The sequence below is a fragment of the Protomyctophum bolini genome (assembly GCF_963924005.1).
Source record: "Protomyctophum bolini genome assembly, chromosome: 6".
Lineage (NCBI taxonomy): Eukaryota > Metazoa > Chordata > Actinopteri > Myctophiformes > Myctophidae > Protomyctophum > Protomyctophum bolini.
Genome location: NC_137867.1, coordinates 29,797,779 through 29,819,986, shown reverse-complemented (window position 1 = coordinate 29,819,986; position 22,208 = coordinate 29,797,779). Strand labels below are relative to the sequence as shown.

The 22,208-nt window shown below is 40.9% G+C and overlaps 1 protein-coding gene across 3 annotated transcripts; it reads right to left on the bottom strand.

Moving 5' to 3' along the window:
• Positions 1-17: 17 nt before the first annotated feature.
• Positions 18-16,695, bottom strand: dgcr8 (DGCR8 microprocessor complex subunit). 3 transcript variants are annotated; one of them, XM_080766811.1, is made up of 14 exons: positions 16,560-16,695; positions 15,007-15,987; positions 12,755-12,917; positions 9,774-9,916; positions 9,081-9,411; positions 8,578-8,775; positions 8,320-8,421; positions 8,126-8,224; positions 7,109-7,191; positions 6,174-6,274; positions 5,964-6,070; positions 5,177-5,304; positions 4,887-5,000; positions 18-2,326 (listed from the first exon to the last, which is right to left on the bottom strand). In XM_080766811.1, the coding sequence occupies exons 2-14, from the start codon at positions 15,691-15,693 to the stop codon at positions 2,243-2,245; spliced, it is 2,340 nt and encodes a 779-aa protein (XP_080622937.1). In that variant the 5' UTR covers positions 15,694-15,987; positions 16,560-16,695; the 3' UTR covers positions 18-2,242. The 3 variants fall into 3 exon arrangements, with proteins under 3 accessions (XP_080622937.1, XP_080622939.1, XP_080622938.1); XM_080766813.1 differs by having other exon boundaries at positions 5,186-5,304; XM_080766812.1 differs by lacking the exon at positions 16,560-16,695 and adding an exon at positions 16,299-16,500.
• Between the last annotated feature and the right edge of the window lie 5,513 nt (positions 16,696-22,208).

Sequence of the window (22,208 nt, the reverse complement as noted above, 5' to 3'; positions counted from 1 at the left end):
TTTATTGCTAGTATGATTAGACAGACATATTTAATTAGGACAATTTATTTGCATAACAAATCACTGAAGTTAGAGCTCAGTTGCAATACATACTTCATTTTCTAGGCAGCAACATCTCAAGCAAACAACCCATTGGAACGATGCCAACAAGTGTAAAAGCATTTTTTCCCCCCACACTTTAAGAACAGGGGGAAGTAGGGAATGAACATTCTAGGAAAAGAAAGCAGACCAAACAATTAATGCACAGCTGTTTCACTTTGTATTCATTTCAGCAGGTATTGCAATGCATCCATTTCTTTGTAAGTTCTGCAACATGAGTATTCTATAAAATGCATAATGTTGCGTTCACACGGGCAGATGCAACGACGCAGTCTACCATTCATTATCAATGAAGCCAGCGACATGAAAATGTAAAGACAAATGATGCAGCTGCTCCAAACGATACTCCCATTCGTCTGTCCGTGTGAATGCACCATAAGTCTGATTAAGCTTTGGTTTGTACCACATTGTTTGGATTCAATTACATTGATCGCATTTTGTCAGAGGTAAGCGTACCAACTTCAGTTTAACATTATCCTACTCCAAAGTTATAAAATGAATGTACCAGAACACACAATCAACTGTCACAATGTCAAAATGTACACAAACCAAACCATTAACTCTTAAAATCTGCTCATGCTATAGGCAGTTTTCTCCTCTGCGTATCAATGAAGACATTTAGGCTTTTTTATATATATATTTATTACCATTAAAAATACTAAATTGGTTAAACAAATTCTCAACGTTCTCAAGTAAAACACTGGATATCAGCCCCCCCCGCCCCCCTTCTATCCAGTGGGTTGTTTATTTTCCCTTCTTTTTAGGTCCAAATGTATGCACTTGTGGAGCCCTTCATGAAATGGATTAACTAAGGCAACATGTACCTGACTCGACTCCTTTAAGGGCACTGAAATGGCCAGAAAATGATGGATTCCAAAGTGAGACACTTAGCAAGTGGTCAGGTTGGGGTCATTGGCATTGCATGATAGATTATAACAGGAACATTGAAACGCTAGCTACACGTAAAAGCATAAAAGAAAAAAGGCGAGTTAAATTGTTTACCTTGTATATCACCTGTTACAGCATTCTAAGCTTCTGTGCATCAGCTCTCTGTAGTGCTAATAGAGAGCAGGACGCTAGTTTGTCAGACCAGCCTGTATAGCAGTCTGTCGATATGTTCATTCTGTATTGCCAGAGTTAGTAAAAAAAAAAAAAAAGGCAATTCAAAGTATTAGTTCCCAACTTACTATTAATACATAAGAAAAAAAAGAAACTTAAATAACTCCACATACTAGCACTAACAGGTAACGGCATTATTGTTTTTGCACTACCAGCATTAGTTGACATAAATATCCGACAGAACGTGAGTGCATAATTGTGGTTCTGAATAGTGATCACTTCACATGGCATATTTCAACGTGCAAACCAAGACTTCACCTGGCCATTGTAAGGAAGATAACAGAAAAGCATATTTGTAATAAACCACCCAAAATGTTCAGCAACACCAACCACTTAAAATGCCCACTAAACACATACAATTGGTTATCCGATTTAAGTTGGTCAAGTAAACATGTACTGTCTGGTAATCCCCTTGGGAGAAAAAACAGATGCCAGTACTGGAGGTTCCAAAAACAGCACTACTAAAACAAATAAAATAGGTAACCAGTGGTTAGATGCCGTAGTTTATGGTTCTTAACTGAAGTTATGAGGCAGATTACTACTGGAGTTAATTCTATCCATCTAATTAGACTAGTTTAGACCTAGGACAACTGAATGCAACTAATGATGTAGTAGAATTTAAAGCAGTAGCTTAAGTCCCCTGGTCTGAAGATGAGAACCTCTGCAGTAGCAAAGCAAACCACGTCATGGTTCATACAATTATCACTAGTCACACCATGTTGTTTTCCCCAAGTGCAGTACACAGAGAATCCATCTAGAGAGGTAGAGGTTTGCTCTGCTATCCATTAGTGCATTTTTGTCCCCTACCCAGTACCACCCCACCACAGTGAACCAATACAAACAGCAGAGTAAGGGAGGAAGCAAGCCAAGTCCTACCAGCTTTGTCAAATCTCAAATGTGGTGTTGTATTGCCATTGTATCTCAGTGATGCATATAAGACAAGTGAAAGGTGAAGTGAGCATGGTGCAAGTGTGTGACAGTGGCTGTACGTCAGTGCCACAAGTCAGTCGGTTGTCAGTGTTTTCTAGACGTCAACAGTGCAGAGCGGTTCACTGCCCGGCTGGGCGGACTCCATGATGGTCATCTTGGGTTTCTTCCGAGTCTCCTCCTGACAAAAGAAACAGGAATTAATTGACATCATGAGCACAATACACACGAGTCACTACACAATATTGCTTTGTTGCAACTGAATAATGGCCCCTACAAGAGTGTAGGAGTTTTAAAGTCGTCGGCGAGTCATTAGAACGTTATGCATTTCACACTACAGGAGACTGAAAAAGGAAGGGATGTCCATACACTGATTTGTAGCTCACAGGAAAATCTTTATTTGTAACAACGTTTCGACCACTGTGGGAAAGTCTTTATTTGTAACAACGTTTCGACCACTGTGGGTCTTCGTCAGGTATGACGAAGACCCACGAAACGTTGTTACAAATAAAGATTTTCCTGGGAGCAAATCAGTGTGCGGACATCCCTTCCTTTTTCATTGTACGTATTTTTGACCAGCACCTGTAGGATTTCTGGAGATGTTCGTGCTTCCTGTCGTATCCTAACACTACAGGAGACTGTCATTATATCTTTGTGGTGAAATGTTTGCAAAGCGTAGCCTACGTGCGCTATAGCGAGACAGGACGTTAAATCTCGATTTACATAAAAAAATTCTGTCTCTCCTTTTACACACACACACACACACACGAGGTCCAAAAGTTTGCGCTGCTGCTGCGATGTGGGTTATCAACATTTTTCAAGTGACATGCGTAACAGCAATATTGGGCTAATATAGCTACCAATAATTTGTACGACAGTGATTTACCCAAGGAATAAATGTGGCGATCAAAGCCCGATCTAGGGTTAGATCGGTAGTTTCGTCGGCGAGCGCAAAAATGCTCCCAGACAGTATAATCGGAGCAAATATTGTGCAGTGTGTACGAGCCATAACAAGGTGTCAACGAGACTACAACTCCCAGAAAGACTGCGCAGGAAGATATGGAATATATATGCATATATATTCAGACCGAAAGGGAACATTGCTCCGGAAAGCATTATATTATATAATAAAAAATGTTTGACCCTCATTTTTTTTTTCAAAATGTAGCTATGAATGACTGATGTTACTAAAATAACTCAAAATCAATAAATCCTCAATTTTAATAACGTGATTACTTTGATTAAATTAGGTCTTTATTATCAAATCAACATTATTTTATGAATATATTTACTGTATGAATATGTTTTATATAACTGGAATTATTAACTATATTAGTAGCCTAATCATTCTCTGCAACTGTAGTCAAAATCCCATTGCACAAGATTCATGCTTTTTTGTGTTTTATCAATCTATTTTAAACCATGACATCTTGATTCATCTTTTTCCCCCCCCTCTCCAATCATCATCATACCAATTCCTCCCTTTTGTATAGGCCCTGTCATGGCTATGGTTTTGGGAAGGGTGCAGACAACTGCAGTACGTCCCCCCCCCACCAATACATGGAGTCGACAGCTTCTATTTATCTGACACGAAGAGCTGTGGCCAAGCATGCTGCCTGGGACAAACCTGCTGTCCCTAATACTCACTCTTTGAACACGTTCAGGGACACTGCTGTAGCTATCACTCGCAGCCAAGAAATGTAGATATTGTGGCAAACTCCATACACTTCACTTTAAACAGTATTAACTGATTGACTGCTAAGGAGGAGTTTGGGCGAGTTTTGCCCAAAGGCTCAGACTGCCAAGGATGAGTTTTTTTGTTTCTACACTAGATGGTATGCCCCCCCCCCCCACCAGAACAGAACAAATTCGTAAAAACTGACCAATAAAACTGGATTTATTTTCTTTTTTTCCCATTATTATTTAATAGTTTTATTTTTATTTATACTGATAAATAGCACAAATGGAAAAATAAATAAATGTTTATTTTTCCATTTGTGCTATTTATCAGTATACAAATATAAATTAGGACATGTTATCGCCCAACCATCTTTTTAATGTGGATTTAAAGTTTTCAAGGGAACTGATCACCTTGAGGCTGGAAGGCAAGCCATTCCACTGAACTGCTGCCGAGTATAGGAATGATGTTTTTCCCATATTGTTGTGAAAATGGCAGGGTTTGAAATCAGTAGGGCTCCCTCTGGTGTAGTGCCTGTGAGTATCACTAACCTTTGAAAAGTAGTCACTGAAATATTTGGGTGCTACATTATTTCTAATCCGGTGAACTAGACACATTTTAAATTGGGATACTCTCTCCTCCACTTTAAGCCAACTCAGACTAGTGAAGTAGGCAGGGAGAAGGTGAGTTCTAGGATGCAACTTAAGGATCACTCTAACCAATTTATTTTGAGAGGTCTGGAATTTCTTCTTGAGGGTCATAGAAATGCCAGTATACCAAGATGTACAGGCATAGTCAAAGTGACATTGTACAAGAGCCCCAGCTAGGATCTTTAGGGTGTTTGTATCTAAAAGGCTGGATATTCTAGCTAAAAAAAATTGTTCTTTGGCTTACCTTTGAAACTACTTTTTGTGCCATATTTTCTCCTGAAAGCTTGTTGTCCAAAATGCACCCCAGGTAAGTAATGGATTCCTTGGCTGTCACTTCAAAGTCCCCCACCACTATTTTAAACCCAGGAGACATGATCTAACTCTGAGCAAGTGAGCATAGCAGAGATTCTTACCCTGTCCTTGGCTAATTTCCTCATCTCTTCTTGTAGTTTGTTGAGGATGTGAAGGTTTGGCTTGTTCTTTTTGGCATACTGCTGAAGCTCAATCACACTCTTATCATTGCTTTCCTGCAAAAAGAGATCATATATATATATTCAGAAAAAATAAGAACATAGCTCAGTTCTTTCACAGAAAAAAAAAATCTAGGAATCTTTGTAAAAATGCATGTGGATACATGCACAATCAAATTTAGTTTTTTCCATACACCTTTAATGTTATAGCATGGAACAAGGTGGAGACCCACCTTCTTTACCATCTTGTTGCTCTCACGCCCGTACATGCGCAGCAGGGAGCCCCAGTTCTTCACATGGGGATGAAGCATCTGAAGGATCTTCTGAGATGCCAGCTGTTTGCCAACTCTCTTGTTCTTGCCTGTAGTAGCATTAGCAATACTATCATTAATGTTATTAGTACTACAGAATGCTAGCATTAGTGGTACTATGGTATAACACCCCAGGGAACATGGAAACATACAGCTTATAAAACAAGTCGGTAGGTATAATATATGTTATATCCATTAGTGCTTAATTTCAAAGTTAAAGGGCCACTTCGCCCCTTTTGCAACCAGATATTATTTTAATTATGTTTGGGAGACAAGAAACGCTTTCCTGTGGTTTTTACGTGGGTAATTTGTGTTTAGATATTTCAGTATTTCAAGGTGTCCATAGTCTCCATGGTGTCATCGACACTGGGCTCACGTCCTTCCTGGCCTACAATTCCCAAAATGCTTTGGTGCACTGCTCCTCCTTGTGGATAGGGGGAGGGCTGTAAGTGCCCATGGACACTTTGAAATACTAAAATATCTAAAAACGCATATTACCCACATAAAAACCCCAGGAAACTGTTTGTCTCCCAAACATACCGGTAATTAAAATAAGATCTGGTTGCAAAAGGGGCGAAGTGGCCCTTTAACTTTGAAATTCAGCACTAATGGATATACCTACCCACTTTTTTTTTACAAGCTGTATGTTACCATTAAAATAAGATCTGGTTGTAAAAGGGGTGAAGTGGCCCTTTAATGGTATACTTACACCATCCACGGACAGTGTGCTTTCCACAAGTCATCACATACTCGCTCTTCTGGTTTTTCCCTGGGATAACTTCAAATTTGATGCTGGTATCCCCCATTCCATGGTTTCTATGGCAAGGACATTTATATATAAAAAAGAAATGCCAAACACTGAGGGAAGGTGGTCATAAAAATGAGTGTAAATGAATGCCATGTAAATAGTGCCTCCTACCTTTTAAGGCACTCATGAAGAATCTGGTATGGTGAGAGGAGACCTGCTTTGTTGGTCAACTCGTATACCCTTGAGTCTTCAATACTGATATGGTTAAAATACTGTGAGTGAGAATGCAGAATAATACATTGTTAAACCACTAGTTATACAATAAGTTTTCTTTAGACATTAACAAGGAGAACCAACACTATCAGGATTAGCTAGCAGGTACCGTTACTGTTAACCCATTAAGACCCAAGCCCGGTTATTTTTTAAATTATTTTCAAAGATTTGCACAAATTTTCTAATGGGTCCAAAAATAGCAGATCTACAAGTACATAGCGCGGCACGAAGTGCGCCATGAGCTTAATGTATACATGCTATTTTTCAACAGCCAAGGGACAAATAAATCTCAAATGACAAATGCTTTCCAGGTCTGAATATATCAAAAGCCACTAGTCTTGAGACAGACCATCATTCTGCCCCGGGCCCCCCCTCCCCACTTAGCAGAAATGAAATATATTTTAAAATGTTCTTATTTGGGGTGTGTGTGTGTGTGTGTGTGTGTGTGTGTGTGTGTGTGTGCATGCATGCATGTGCGTTTTTTCCTTCCAGAAATTAACAGACTACAGATTAGTAATACACATTACATATAGTTGCGGTCAGGCAGAAACCATGCATCTCCATATAGCATTTCAATTTTTATATATTTATTTTCTTCCATAAATTAATGCTCCACTTCGCCATATAAGTGTCACACAAAGTAGGAAAAATAGCCCATCTACAAGTCACAATACATTTTTGGATCACCGATGATAAACTTATACAAAGTGACCCTTTGTTCACATATTGGGTACGTGAGTAACTGCATAGTCAATTCAGAGTACCAAAGTCACAAGTAAGCCTCTTTTTCAAATCTTTGTTACTACTGTCAGTCTGGATGAGCGCATCGGTACCTCCAGTTCATCGCCCTCTACAGGCTTCTCCTCAGATGTCTGCTTCACAAAGTCAGGGATGAGGATTTCCAGTGTGGCTCGAGCTGCAAGTCACAAAAAGACAACAATGTTAAGTAGTGTACACGGTAAAATCCTAACTGAGACCCAGTTAAATTAACACTGTATGAAGATATCCCTGTCGTATTAATAATACTATAACTGATTGGTCCAACAATCAAGTCTGTGATTGAACTGGTTTTATTTTAGTTTCACATTTCTGCCATAAAAAATGAATACAAATAAAACAAAGGTCCTTAAGGACCTTTATTGTATGGTTCAGTACAGAATTGTATTGTTTCACTTTTTATTCCTCTACTCCCATCCTGTGCTGCTGTTAACACCCTGATTTTCCAGCAGGGATTAATAAAGTGTTTCATTTTAAGATTGTTGTACAGTGTGCATACATGGTACTTTGAAAGGAATATTTTCCTAAAATACAGCATGTGAGCAAATTATCCTCGTGGTTAGCACTATAGCCCAAACCAGTAGAAATCTCAATTCGATAGTGGAATAAATTGAAGCAAAGCAGCATATGACTATGAGCTATCAACTGGGTCCCTTTGAGCCAGGAACTTCACTATGTATTCAATGGTACAGTGAAGATGAAAAAAAAACAGTTGGGAAGCCATCATGATTTCAACACACCCAGTGGTATGGTCAAGGACATTACCAGCTTGATTTCAACACACCCAGTGGTATGGTCAAGGACATTACAAGCTTGATTTCAACACACCCAGTGGTATGGTCAAGGACATTACCAGCTTGATTTCAACACACCCAGTGGTATGGTCAAGGACATTACCAGCTTGATTTCAACACACCCAGTGGTATGGTCAAGGACATTACCAGCTTGATTTCAACACACCCAGTGGTATGGTCAAGGACATTACCAGCTTGATTTCAACACACCCAGTGGTATGGTCAAGGACATTACCAGCTTTATTTCAACACACCCAGTGGTATGGTCAAGGACATTACCAGCTTTATTCTTAGCAAGTTTTTTACTGCTTGCAGTTCCTGTGCCGTAAGTCACTCCATCTATAATGACCGAGGCTCCAAAGGGTTCACTTGGGTTCTCTGTAAGGAAGAACCAAAACAAATTACAGGCTAATAAAAACTGTAAAAATGTATAGGACAACTTCAAAGTGTCACTGAAGAGAATAGAAACTTACCACATTCAAAAAAGTTGTAAACAGGTCGGACCTTTAGTACACGTTGCATATATTCATGTAGTATGCAAACTTCCGATTTCCCATTAGGGTTGATGACGAATTCTAATAAAACAAAGTAGTGCATGGTTAAAGCAGAGAGATGCTGTACAGTATATTGATTTCATTAGATAAGGTCACATAATGATCTTTCCACAGAGAAGAAAAAAATAAAAGTAAAAATGGAATTCAAAATCATAGCTTCATAAGACCCACAATTACCTTTCTTAGTGGGTGCGTCTGACACTGACAGCGTGATGAGTTTCTGGTTGGCAGGTAGGATGGGCCTCTCCGACTCTGCCTGCTTCCTCTTCATGTCTCTGTTGAACTGCCTACGCTCGGCCCAGGTGCGGAACTTCTTCACAGTCACCTGCTCAAAGTCGAAGCGCTTCTCCAAGTACCTACGGAACTCTTCAAGATCTAGAAGAATCCAGTGAAAAACAAATAAAATAAATAGTACTTTGTTGTTCTTTTATCTGGAACAATCAATGTTCCATTTAAAAAGTGAAGTCTCCTAAAACATGATATAAATACACATCCCTGTGAGAGAACAATGTCAAGATGTTAAGAAATGGGTAGCAAAGAATGTTTTTATGCTATTACGTGATTGATTCAGCTCTTGATAGGACATAAAATAATGATGTATGATATGATGTATATAAGAGAAGCAAAATGAGGCATACAAATTTGAATAATCCCGCAATTGCTTTACTCTCCTCCTTTACCTATAGACTCATCCTTGCACACCTCGACCTTGGCTTTGACCTGTCCCAGGGCTCCCTGAGCTGTGTCAAAGGCATGGGGCAGTTTGATCCCCAGGCTCTGGATTGGAGCCACTGGATTGGAGCTGCCAACAGGCTGGCCCTCCTCTTGTTCCTGGGCTGTGGAGTCTGGCTCGTCAGCCCTGTCTGTGCTGTCAGCCATCTCCTCCTCACCGGGCTTGGTGGGAGACACCTCGGCATTGGGGGTTACCTCTCCATTGAGTTCCTTCTCCTCCACGTCCTTCATCTTCCTGTAGTGTAGACAGGGGATGCTGGTGGTGGGAGCGTCATGTTTCTGTACCCAGATGAACAAGGAGGAAGGGCAGACTGATGTTTTAATGGAGTTACGTTTTAGCAGCCTATATTTAGCCGAAGATCTTATCCAGGGCGATGTACAATGCCTGCAACAGAATAGCGACCAATAGGTTGAACACTTTGTCAAAAATTTCCCATTTCCTGGGAATGAACAAATTACTTTTTGCTAGTACTAAATCCCAACGATGGAGACCCAGAATAGAATACATATTAAAACCAATACATTTTAAGATATCTGAACACAAAGATGTGCAATATGTGAAATTATTAGCACACGTATTATACTAAGTCGAGTGTATGAAACTGTCTCAGCTATCAATTCAAGCAAGCATTCTGTCTTACCCTGATACTTCCAGTCCCCAGAAAGTATGGTCTTGACCAGGTGACCACACGTGTCTCCCTGTGCAGATAGACTGGAATGCCTGAGTTATGGAATGTCATGATCCATCCATCAGGGAGGGGCTCAGTGGGCGGTCGACCCCGACCTAGGAAAGGCAGAACACACGATAGAAAGATACATGCACTAATTGGACCCCTCTGCTGAAAAGGATGACGATAATTTGGGTCACGTTTTACCAGTGGTTAAAACCAACCAGGAGACAAGAGACAAAAATGACCTCTCCTACCCGGCTCTCCTTTGTGATCTGCAGTATGGATATTCCAATCGGTGAATACAACCAACCAGAATCAATACCCCCATTTAAAAATGTTTATAAAAGCATCCACATGCTTTTCATCTTAAATGTGCTTGTTCAACAAGTTTTGTTGCCAAAACATTTGATGATCTTGGATGCGCACATTGGGCCATTTCAATGTCCACGATTTGAGAGGATTTAAAAAAAAAGCTATACCGCCGGAAACTGCCGGAAAGATTGCTTGCCCAGGGTGGTACAATGTCGGGTCTCTGTGATTTGACACTTTAAATTCCAGAGTAAAATTGAATGGAATGAACTGATGTTTAGATCACAGGTAGGGCACTACAGACCAATTAGCATATAAGTAATTAGTGATATGAACATCCTGACTAAGAATCAACCTGAGGACCACCATTAAGTTTGGTGCAGATATGGTATTTCTTGAGTTGCAGTCTGTCTATTCTTGGTTATAGTGGTGGACAGAAGTCACAGAACACAGTCTCATATGATTTTCTGGCTCCAACCTAGCCCAAGCCAGTAGTTGCAAAAAGTAATAAAAACACTTCATTGCTGTAACTGGAATTCTGCCTGATTCATACAGAACTTCAGATTCAGAAGGGACTGCATCCTACTTTGATCCTCTTCTGTGGTAGTTAAGCTTAAAGGACAACTTTAGTTTTTTTTCAACCAAGGTTCATGTTTTAGGTTGTTATTAGAGAAAGTAAAAGATGAGTGTTATTTTTTTCTTCATTTGCTGCTTTCTTTTGTTTTAGGGATTTTAGCTGTTTTTGACAGGGGGGCGGGGGCAAAATATGTATTATTTTACAAAATGTTATAGCGATTTATTTTTTTATTATTTACTATAGTCCTACTAGACCCCAAGAAATTGCATCTGGCCACAAAAGATCACGAGATCTACTGAATGTGTCAAACTGACATATTGAGCCTATGACACACAGTGTGGCTTCTCCCCAGTAGGCTACCTTCATATTCAATAGATCATGTGATCTTCTGTGGTCAGATTTCTTGGGGTCTAGTAGGACTATAGTAAAAAATGAAATCGCCATAATATTTTGTAAAGAAATACATATTTAGCCTTATGCTCGATTCCCCCACCCCCTGTCAAAAACAGCTAAAATCCCTGATACGAAAGAAAGCAAATGAAAAATAATTAACTCATCTTTTACTTTCTCTAATAACCTAAAACATGAACCTTGGTTGAAAAAAACTAAAGTTGTCCTTTAAGCTCTTTTGTAATTGAAGCAAAACCCTCCTCAAATTGTTAGACTACTGACTACTGATCATCGCAGTCTAACAACTAGATAAAGTTCCCCTCGGGGCACAGGTCTCCATGTGACCTCCTGGTGGCGCTATAATAGGCTAATGTGAAAAGGGTGCCATTTCTTCTTTCACCTTAATTGGATGATTTGATTTTGTTCCAAAAATGTGTTTTGCTATAACAGACCAATGTGAAAAGGGTGGGATATACTCCTCAGCCTAGTAGGAAAGTCTGTGAAAGATTACACATAAATTGCACGCTGCGTTCATGATTTGAGGCTTTTTGTTCAAAACGGGCCAATCCTGCAAACTTTGAATGCCAATGTTGGGCAATTAGGATGAAATATCGGACAGATCTGTCTTGCATACGACTATAGAGATAGTGTGTAACGATTTACGGGTTATTTTAACTCTTTCATTAATATAAGCTCCATATTGCATATGAGAGAACATCTCCACTGTTCTTTTACAGAAGAATAATCCCGTGGACTGTATCTTTAAGACCACAGGCTATGCACAATGACACAGGCTCAACCCCGCACAAGGTTATAAAACCCGTGTCATTAGCTCTCCACCCATTTTCCTTTTCTTCTGACTTACAGAACCACGCCGTGTTATCACTGAAGGGTAAAGAATACTTGTCTAAATAGCTTCACAAGGACAAGTGCCAACACTTGTACCGAGAGGTGACTTGTTTTCTGTCCGAATAATCTATCTGGTGTAATAAATGTGTTTTTCAAAAGTCGGCCCCCTGGTGGTGCTATAACAGGCCGTTCTGGAAGATTTGGGGCAGAGGTTCATGTTGGCATCCAGGGAGTGTGTGCACAATTTGGCATTGACCGGGTTAACGGCGCCGGAGATTAGCTGGTAACAGACGGACGAAGGGACACACACACACGGACAGAGTGCAAAACATACTCTCCCCCCATGCCTTCGGCCTGGTGGAGACAATAAGTCCACTGTCCTTACTTCACAAATACCAACAGCTGTGCTATAGTTTTCTTAACATCTTTACTTTCCTATATTACTGAATGTATGGTTAGGGACCTTCACCAGTGATCCATGGCCTACCAGTTGAAAACCCCTGCTCTACAGTAAAATGGTTGTAAAATACTCAGTCAGTGAGAAACTTAACTACTTGTGCACGCCTAATTTTGGTGTATCTCTGACACTAGCCTCTTTAAAAACGGAGTGAAACTGTAAAAGTCTTTACAAAACTAACAGCAAGGATGAATCACAGCCACAACACCTAGACAACAAATGCCCCTCATAACCCTGGATTATTCATGAGTTATTCACTGTTAATACCATTAAGTAAAAACATGTTGACACTTGACAGGCATAAATCCAGGAGCTTTGCTCTCCCCAAATAATACTCAATCCAACCGGCAGACCCGCAGCACCACTCACTCTTCAGGACAGTCTTAATTTTGGTCATCATGGGCTGGACACCTCCCTCTCCATCCGAGTGATGGTCGCTCTCCCCGCCATATTTATCCTCTGCCATACGCATCTTCTTGGGTACCGGTAGACCCTCCTCCAGCAGTGCATCCACGTCATTATCAAACTCCTCCTAAAAGAGACTGTGGTTAAGATCAAGGGGGAAGGGATAGAAGACTAGCCAGTCTGGGTGTGTGGGCATCACCCATCCAGAGCTCAACTTATGGCATTTTTCCCCAAGCACTTTCAAGGTGAAGGTGTGTAGTCAATCTTTCCTGAATTGGAAAGGAAAATGCTTCCAATTGTATTATCTACAATGTTGTATAGAGATAGAGATTTTACTCTGGAAAGCCATCCCCCCCCCCCCCACCTCACGCTAATATTCTAAACGAGATGCATGATGAAGTCAGAAATTAGGACAGAACATCGCCGTTCTGATCAAAAGCACGGACAGCGCAAAGATTCAGACTAAATAAGGAGGATTGTTGGCCAGTGAACCAGGAAGTTAATGGCTGCTTTCGAACCAGACCGCAAAAGAACACAGCCGTCTTAAGTCACAGGCTGACAGCGGCAGCGCAGTGTTAAGAGGCAGGCAGAGCGCAACATTACACAAGCGTTTTTAATCCATTTAGACCGTACGACGTGTGGGAACATCATAACTAATCCAACAGACGGGTTGCTAGGACTAGCGCATTTTTATTGATATCAAACAAGAGAAAAATATTCAGATTTTTATTTTTTTGGAGTTGGCCTCTCCTCCTCCTCATCAGCGACTTATATCGTAATCTTACAGAGGTAAGCAAGCGAAAATAGGTCTCCCGTTTTTTGTCCGGAACGGAAGGGGGGCTTACAGAGTAAAAGCGGCCATATCTTCCCGGGACCCTGAGCTTCTATTTTGAAAGAAGTTCCGGCACTGATTGTGTGTTCAGGCATTACTTCGTATTTTAACGCGAGTTCCTCATATTGAATGGAAACGCCAAAGTGATTTATTGATTTCCTCGTATGAATGGACTATTTTAATATAGTTAGATTACTTCTAGTTCCATAGCCCTAATGTTCTACCTAAAGCTGCAATCCTTAACTTTCATGTCCTACCCGGGAATCGAATCCAGGTCCCCCACTTGAGGCCAAAGTCATCTTAACAATTTACAGTATTTTCTAGTACTTAGAAATTGCATTCAAATTAATTTAAAGCACAATGGCACTGGTAGAGGTTTGGGTTGTGCAAATCTACCATGATTTGACTCCATACAACACACATGAGAGATTTAACTTTGTATTTATTTTCGTACTAATTACTAAAGAGTGCGTGATATGTACTTACTATGTAGTACTTATGTACTGATTTTTATTGTATTCATTACATGGAGAGGTAACCACAGAACCCAAACTTCTACCAAAATCTCATTATGTTTTGATTCTGTGCACATTTATGAAAAGTTTAATATGCATGGTTACTAACTGGTTAAAGTAGGGTAAAGTGATTCTTTGTTAAACTAAGTGTTCGGTCAGTAACCAGAGTGTCCATGTCTCTCCAGCTCTTTAGGGGGAAACAAATGCATGTTCAGGTCAGGACCAATTGGACCCAATCAGGAGAGAGAGAACACATACAGGATACAAGACAAATACAATGACACTCTCCTGATTGGCTGAAACTGGCCATGCATCTGATGTTAAACACTATATACTCTAATATACAAAATATATTAGAGCCTGAACCAGATTTGTTTGAACCAAATATCACTTAGTACATTTAAGCAGCAGTAATAACACAGAGCAAATTAAATGAAAGCTTTAAATAAGTAAATGGTCAGATAAATTACAATAAAAATCAATATATGACAAAATACTAGTTTCTGTGGATGACAAGGTTTCTACAAATTCAGTATAAAAAGGTACCATACTGTTTCAATTAAAAGTATACTGTACATGTCATAAAGTGGTTAAATACATTCTACTGCCTGCACTGAACTCAGTACTTGGCAATCAACATACTAATGAACAGCGAAGAAAATAATGATTTAAAAACACCATAGGCTGAATGAATATGCACATCGATGTGATAAGTGTCACTTCAAAGAAGGGACAAAACTGAAAAAATTGGTCAAAGCACAAAAGTACGATGCATAATTGCATTATATTATTCACTTGACACAGGATGATAGCATAGGTTGAGTGTGAAGTTCTAGGCTCTAGTAAAGAGGGGTGGGAAGACGACATACCTCATAAGCGTATGTCAGGACCTCGTCTTCCGCCTGATCCTGCTGAACTATCACCTCTGACCTAAAGCCACCGGGCTCCCGGTCATCGTGATCCAGAAAGTTGTCACTGAAGTCATCCAGCTCATCAAGTACAGCAAACTCTACCTTGTTCTCCAGATCTACCTCAGACTCCTCTCCTCTGCCTGCACCGTTCCCGACACCGGAGCTAGAGCTAGTCTCGCCTGCCCCTTGCTCGCTAGAATCATGCAACTCACCATTCAGGCTATCCATGCCAACCTCCATTGCATTGCCCTGCCCTATGCCAGTGTACAAGACCTTCCTTTCTTTGCTATTGCTACTCTCTGTGAAGCTCACACGGATCTTAACGTCTCGGAGCAACTTGAGGTCAGGGAGGAACTTGGTGACATGGGGAGCGTGGCGAGCTGTTCGGGGGCACTGGGGAGGAGGTCCCTCATTTGAAAGGTGAGTACAGAATGTTAAGGAGCCGTTAGTGAAGAGCTGCGGCTGTGCTTCCCCATCCCCTTCTGGGGTGTGTGTGGGTCCATCACCACCAGAGCCAACGTCCATTAGCTCTGCCTCACTGGACGTTTGCAGGGGAGGTAGTGGAGGTGCTCGGCCATCGCCCTGTCCGAATTCATCACTAGGTGGCTCCAAGGGGAGAGGGGGCAGTATATCGTCTATCTCCATCTTTACTTGCTTTTTAGATTGATACTAAATGGCTATTTACTCTCAACACTATTTACCTATATGGAACGGTTTCTTCCACGAGCTTAGTTGAAAGCAAAGCACATGCAGAGGAGCATTCCTGTGTATAGACCGTGTACCAGTGTTGAATATGCTAAGCTGACTACATTGTTCTTTTCATTAATGTAGACAGCTTTTAGAATTACTGTCTCAATTATTGGAAATCACAATGCATTCAGCTTAATGTGTGGTCTCTAGGCTCTTGTTCATCCTCCACGGTATCCCTCTGTGAGCGAGCTAAAATAGGAAAAAGAACAAGGAGTCAAGAGGAGCTAAATATCGCCCAATATTGTAGATCTTCAAAATATGTAATGGAAGATTAAAGGTAGCATTTTCATTTCCATACGCAGGTTTCAACTACTCCCCAACACGTTAAATACGTTTATTTCCAGAAACCTCCTCAAAGTCTGCAGGGCAGGCCCCATCATCATTATTGCTATCATCATGCTAATGTTGCTAATAAGCGTCAACAAGACGCTGCACCTGTATGCTGTAGCGATAGCTTGATAGCAGTAAACAATCAAGTGCTGCGTTATAGAAATACTTACCGATCTAAACGAGAATTTTCACTTTGCTTGGGTCCCTATATACGTCGCTACATATATTTTTTTCTAGAGGCACCGCCACACGGCTCTCTCATTAATTCCGCCATCTTGCAGAGAGAACTGCAACTGCAGACGACCAGACGCCTTGCAATACCCCTACCGGCTTTTTAACGTTGATTGGCCGGGATTTGGCCTTATAGGTTCAACAATAATTATTGTTCATATAAACCGATCAAAGTCATCAATCAACAGACGAGATCTTACCGACTGGAAAATATTCGAGGAGAATCCAGTCAATCCACCAGACAAATCAAACGCAAGAACTACTTGCACAGTTGCACTCGTTGCAACAACTTAACATACGCTTGCGACTGTGTGGAAAGCCTGGTTTCTATTTACTGTAGTGGTCAGATCCGGCATAGAGCCTACTGTATCCGGTCGGTGGTGTGGAAACTGAAAGCCGCGTAACCCTGGTAACGCGAGGTTAATTCAAATGAGCTTTATTGACACGAGAAAACATGCGTTTACATTGGACATAGCTAATGTGGAACAGAACAAAATAAATAATTATTGTAATGATTGGTAGGGTTCGCTTCCCCAGAAGACATGACAACCTTCTTAGTAATTGCCGGTATTTTGATTTAATGAACAATAACAGGGTAGCAATAAGGGGCAGTGAACTCTCTCTCTCTCGAACTTATTGCTAGCGATCTCCTAGCACCTTTATTGCGAACGCACGAAGCACTTACTATGAGACCTAGCAGATCATGTCTGTCTGTGTGTCTGTGTGCGTGTGTGTCTGTCCCGCTATCCAAATATGGAGTGTGTTGCATCAGCAATCACTCAGCTCCATATATGGGCACAAAAGGGGCCAGGTCCACTCAGCTCCATATATGGGCACAAAAGGGGCCAGGTCCACATATACAGTAACAGCGGGACACACACACACACACATGATCTGCAGGGTCTCAGCTGCGTTCGCTTCCCGCGTTTGCGCGTCTTACTGGTATACACCATACGCCGACACGGTGAAGTGTAAAGGAGGAGCGGTCGCACACGTCACGTACATGAACGCGCGAGACACCCATAGACGGAGACACCGCTGCTCATGACTTTTATGAATCAGACTCTATGAGACAGACGCGAGACGCATAGAAAAATCACACCCGTGTGAAGTGAGTGGCATGTGCTGTACTGTACTACTAGCTCTCCTCCCTCCCTGGCTTTCGTGTGTGTGCGTGTGTTAGGCTGCGCAACAGTGACACTTGGTGGTGAAAATATGCTATTTCCATGCTCAGACCCAGGGACAAAGCCAGCCAGCCAGGGACAGCCGTCTAGGCCTATACTCTATAGTCTATACCACTCAAAAAATTTGTGTAATTTTTTCCATTTTAGCATGAACATTAGCAGTGGCGGAAAGTTCTTATAACGGCAGGGGGTTCATGCAGCCACGCCCCCCCCCCCCCCCCCCCCCAGTGGTGGAAAAAAAAACGATTTTTCGGTTGGTACCTTATTTACAGTTTGTTAATGAACACAGTGTTTCAGTTCACAACGAAGAACACATTAAATTGTTTCAGCAACATTTCAACATGATCAATGATAAACAGTGGGTTCAGTCGCGCCTTTGCCAAAATGCCAGGGGGTTCAGTCGCGCCTCTGAACCCACAGAGTTTCCGCCCCTGAACATTAGTGATGTGAGTGTGACGACCAATTATATGAAGGTAGGTTGAAAAGTGGTCCTTAAATTGGAGGTGGTCAAGTTGGCCAACACAGGCATGAACTCCATATATCATTATCACCAAGCATAGCCTATAGCACATCTTTGTTTGATCCAATACAGATATTGAAGTTATCGCCTCCTCCGAGCGGTAAAGAAAATCACACCTGTGTGAACTGAGCAGTGCAACTAGTTACTGTACTGTACTGTATTATATTATTATATTATCACACGAAAAGATGACATTACCTACCTAGGTTTCATCCTGGAGGCCAATCTTTCCGGTGATAAAAAGGCCATCAACGTAATCAAAAAAGTCAAAGAACAAGATTCCTTTACAGGATCTCCTCACTGGTCAACAAAAACACCTTGAAGACCTTAACCCATTGACGCCTGGTGCAACGTATACGTTGTTCTACCCTTGATGCCGGCCGTGCTCTCTGTGTCTCATCAGCTATTGCTATACATGTAGCAACATAACTATTTAAAAAAAAAATCATCAGAATTTGAAGGTTTTCAGAAACCTTAGGTCAGGCCCTAGAAGGCGTTCCCAGATTCGGCCTCAGGCATCAATGGGTTAACAGGAGCCCTCGTACAAGGTTTCTTTGACTATGCATGCACCTCTTGGTACCACAGCACCTCAAAGGCCCTTAAAACAAGGCTCCAGATTACAGCTCAGCGCGGTGCCTCCATGCTCAAAAGAACAGTGCGTGGCTGCGTGCGACGTGCGTATAGTGAGAGAGAGGGTGGGAGAGAGAGAGAGAGGTCCAGTCCCCGACGGCACGACACATGCACGTGTGACGTTATAATTTTAACACCATAGATTTCACTGTGTAGGGTGTAGGCTATAGTTTATGAATTGAACACATTGATGAGGTCCCTGCTGCGTTTCCTTGCTGTGCGAAAAAAACGAAACCTAAGGTTTTTTGAGTGAAATCACTTACTCTACCTTTAACTCTTGTACAACAATCATCTAAATGAAAATACAGTTTTGCATGTGTAAGTGTAAGTTTTACCGAGGTAATAGTAGACAATAAGGTTTAATAATAAGAAATATTTGATTGGAAAGCTACAGTCAAGTGGAATGTTGGTGGGATGTGTTCACAGAACAAAACAAGATGTATAAACAACATAATAAAAACTACAAAAATAATAGATACCAAAATAGAAATAAAGGGCCTGGGCCGGTTTAGCGGTCTAGGCACCGTGGCTGGTAATCCCGCATGATAGTGTGTCGCAGGTTCGAGTCCCGTTCCCGATGAACTTTGATGTGTATCTAACCACCATCTCTCTCCCCGTTTCCTGTCTACCTACTGTGATCTATTAATAAACGCAAAAAAGCCCCAAAAAAAGAAATAAAGAAACTTGGGACTGCAGGTATGATATACCTCTTAAGAAAGGAAATGTATGAACAGCAAAGTGTCAAATGTGCTAGAGCAGAAGATACTTTATCAGCAAATATGCAGCAGTACTATTTCCCGCACATCAATAATCGCTTGTACATTATCCAGGTAACAACTAAATGTAAAAAATATGTATATAATATATATATATAAAATAATAAACCGGTAATCTATTTAGCAGCAGTGTGCACCAAATGTGCAAGAACAGAAGGCACACCTTTTATTTATCAGTAATCGTGCACGCATACATTATGCCGTAGCGGCCTATAGGCTACATAAAACGATCACTTGTCCACTACAGATAACAAGATGTAAAGTAAAATAAAATTTAAAAGAAGAAAAAAAAAGAACCCTGTATAAGTATTGTGTGTCTCTTCAGCCTTTCCATTGTAATCCCCGGCGGTGACAGAGCCTGGCAGACCTCTATCGCGAGCTCCCCTGAACCACTTGGAGAGAGCCTGCTCTACATCCTTCTCGTTGATGCCTTGAGTGTCGGCATTGTTCTTTAGTGCCCCTAAAAGAAATGACATGAAGCTTGGGTAAATCTATAGTAGTAGGGGAGCATAGTAAGTAAGTAAGTAACTGTAACATTTTATTTGTATAGCACTTCTCACAGAGAAAACTCACAAAGTGCTTTACATGCAGAAATTTAAAACAAAATACAATAGAATAGTAGTCAAACAAAAAACAGGAACATACGGTTGATCAAAGAAAAATAATAACACAACCATTATGTTACATTGGGAAAAGCTTGTGCAAATAGCAATTTTTTTTTTTTTTAATGTCAACCGAGGCTGCGGATCTCAACACCCGTGGGAGGGCATTCCACAGTGTGGGTGCTACAACCTGAAAGGCTCTATCACCTTTTGTTTTACGTTTGGTTTCTGGCACCATCTGATGTATATAATATACCATACAGAGGAGAAATGTGCACGCAGCAGACGAACTGGAGTTCCATGGTGTTTATTCAAACGGAGTACAGCATACAGCAACAGCATAGAGAATCACGCCAGCCAGCAGAGCTGGCTCACGTCTCTCTCCACAAGGCTCGCGCCTCGACTGACTGACTAAAATGATAGCCTTGTTGGCCACCTTTTAAACCTTCCACATTTGGTCAAGGGGATCGACATGGCGCATATCTATTAGTAGCAAAGTCCTTTGATTCAATCACTCTGTCCCTTTACGTCAACAGACCCCTTTGTCATATAACCGGAATTAGGCTCCTAGCTTCTCCTGAGAGGCCGACACCCCTAGGCAGCTGATTACCAAAAGGTCTACTCTACTGTATGTAAATTAGCCTACACAATTGACACAAAGGCCTTGCAACACTGTATAATTATGGGATCCTAATATTCTTCAGGTGCTAGGAATTTTTAGAAGACCCTGATCCGCAGACCTTAGGGCCCTCTCAGGCATGTAGCGTTGGACTAGGTCAGTAATGTATAATGGAGCCTGACCATAGGAGAGAGAATGGTAATATTGCACTAATTTGTCTAAACGCGCCGAATTTTGCACAGATGTGGCCCAGGACACGCTCTAATTATTACTTGCGCAAGCAGAGCGCTCAAGTAATCATTTCACTTGGTCTCTTCGAAGTGAAGCCAAGTTTTCTTCAACCGTAAGTCTGTGCCTGGTTTGCTGGGACCAGTTACAACATTACGTCATCCTTGAGAGAGTACATGGTGTGTATATGACGTAATGTTACAAGTTACAAGTTACAAGTTACAACATTACGTCATATACACACCATGTACTCTCTCAAGGATGACGTAATGTTGTAACTGGTCCCAGCAAACCAGGCACAGACTTACGGTTGAAAAAAACTTGGCTTCACTTTTTGGAACCAAGTAACCACAGTATACTGCTAATCAAATTACAACTACATACTCTGTATGTAGTTGTAATGTGATTTGTAATTTGTAAATCTGTGCCTGGTCTGCTGGGAACAGACTACACAGATGACCATATCTCTTACGTCATCACTGAGAGCTAGTCATACATATACACACCATGTACTCTGGTCCCAGTTCTCAACGATGACGTAATGTTGTAACTGGTCCCAGCAAACCAGGCACAGACTTACGGTTGAAAAAAACTTGGCTTCACTTTTTGGAACCAAGTAACCACGGTATACTGCTAATCAAATTACAACTACATACTCTGTATGTAGTTGTAATGTGATTTGTAATTTGTAAATCTGTGCCTGGTCTGCTGGGACCAGACTACACAGATGACCATATCTCTTACGTCATCACTGAGAGCTAGTCATACATATACACACCGTGTACTCTGGTCCCAGCTCTCAACGATGACGTAATGTGGTATCTGGTGGGACCAGATTACACAGATGACCATTTCTCTTACGTCATCACTGAGATACAAATCCAACTACAGATTTCGGAAGTATTTTAGATCATGTATATTTCAACAAATTTGAAAGTATTATTACAGAAATTGAAGTTAGAGACACATATTACTCTGATCATGATTTAGTATTAATATCACTATAGTACAAAATGAAATACATTTAAAACAATTGACAATTTACAATAAGTAATAAAATAATTATACTGTATAATATATTTTAGTTTATATACCAGTTTATATACCTTTTTTTCATCACATATCAATGATTAATTTTTCTGTAAAAAAGTAGTTAGGTAGCAAATAGTTACACGTAATGATTATACATTTCAAACGTTCCTTCACAGAGATACTGAGATGTGATAGTTTCCAGCGGTCGAAAGTACTTGCGCGCTCTGCTTGCGCACTAGTAGGCCATTTATGGCCTAC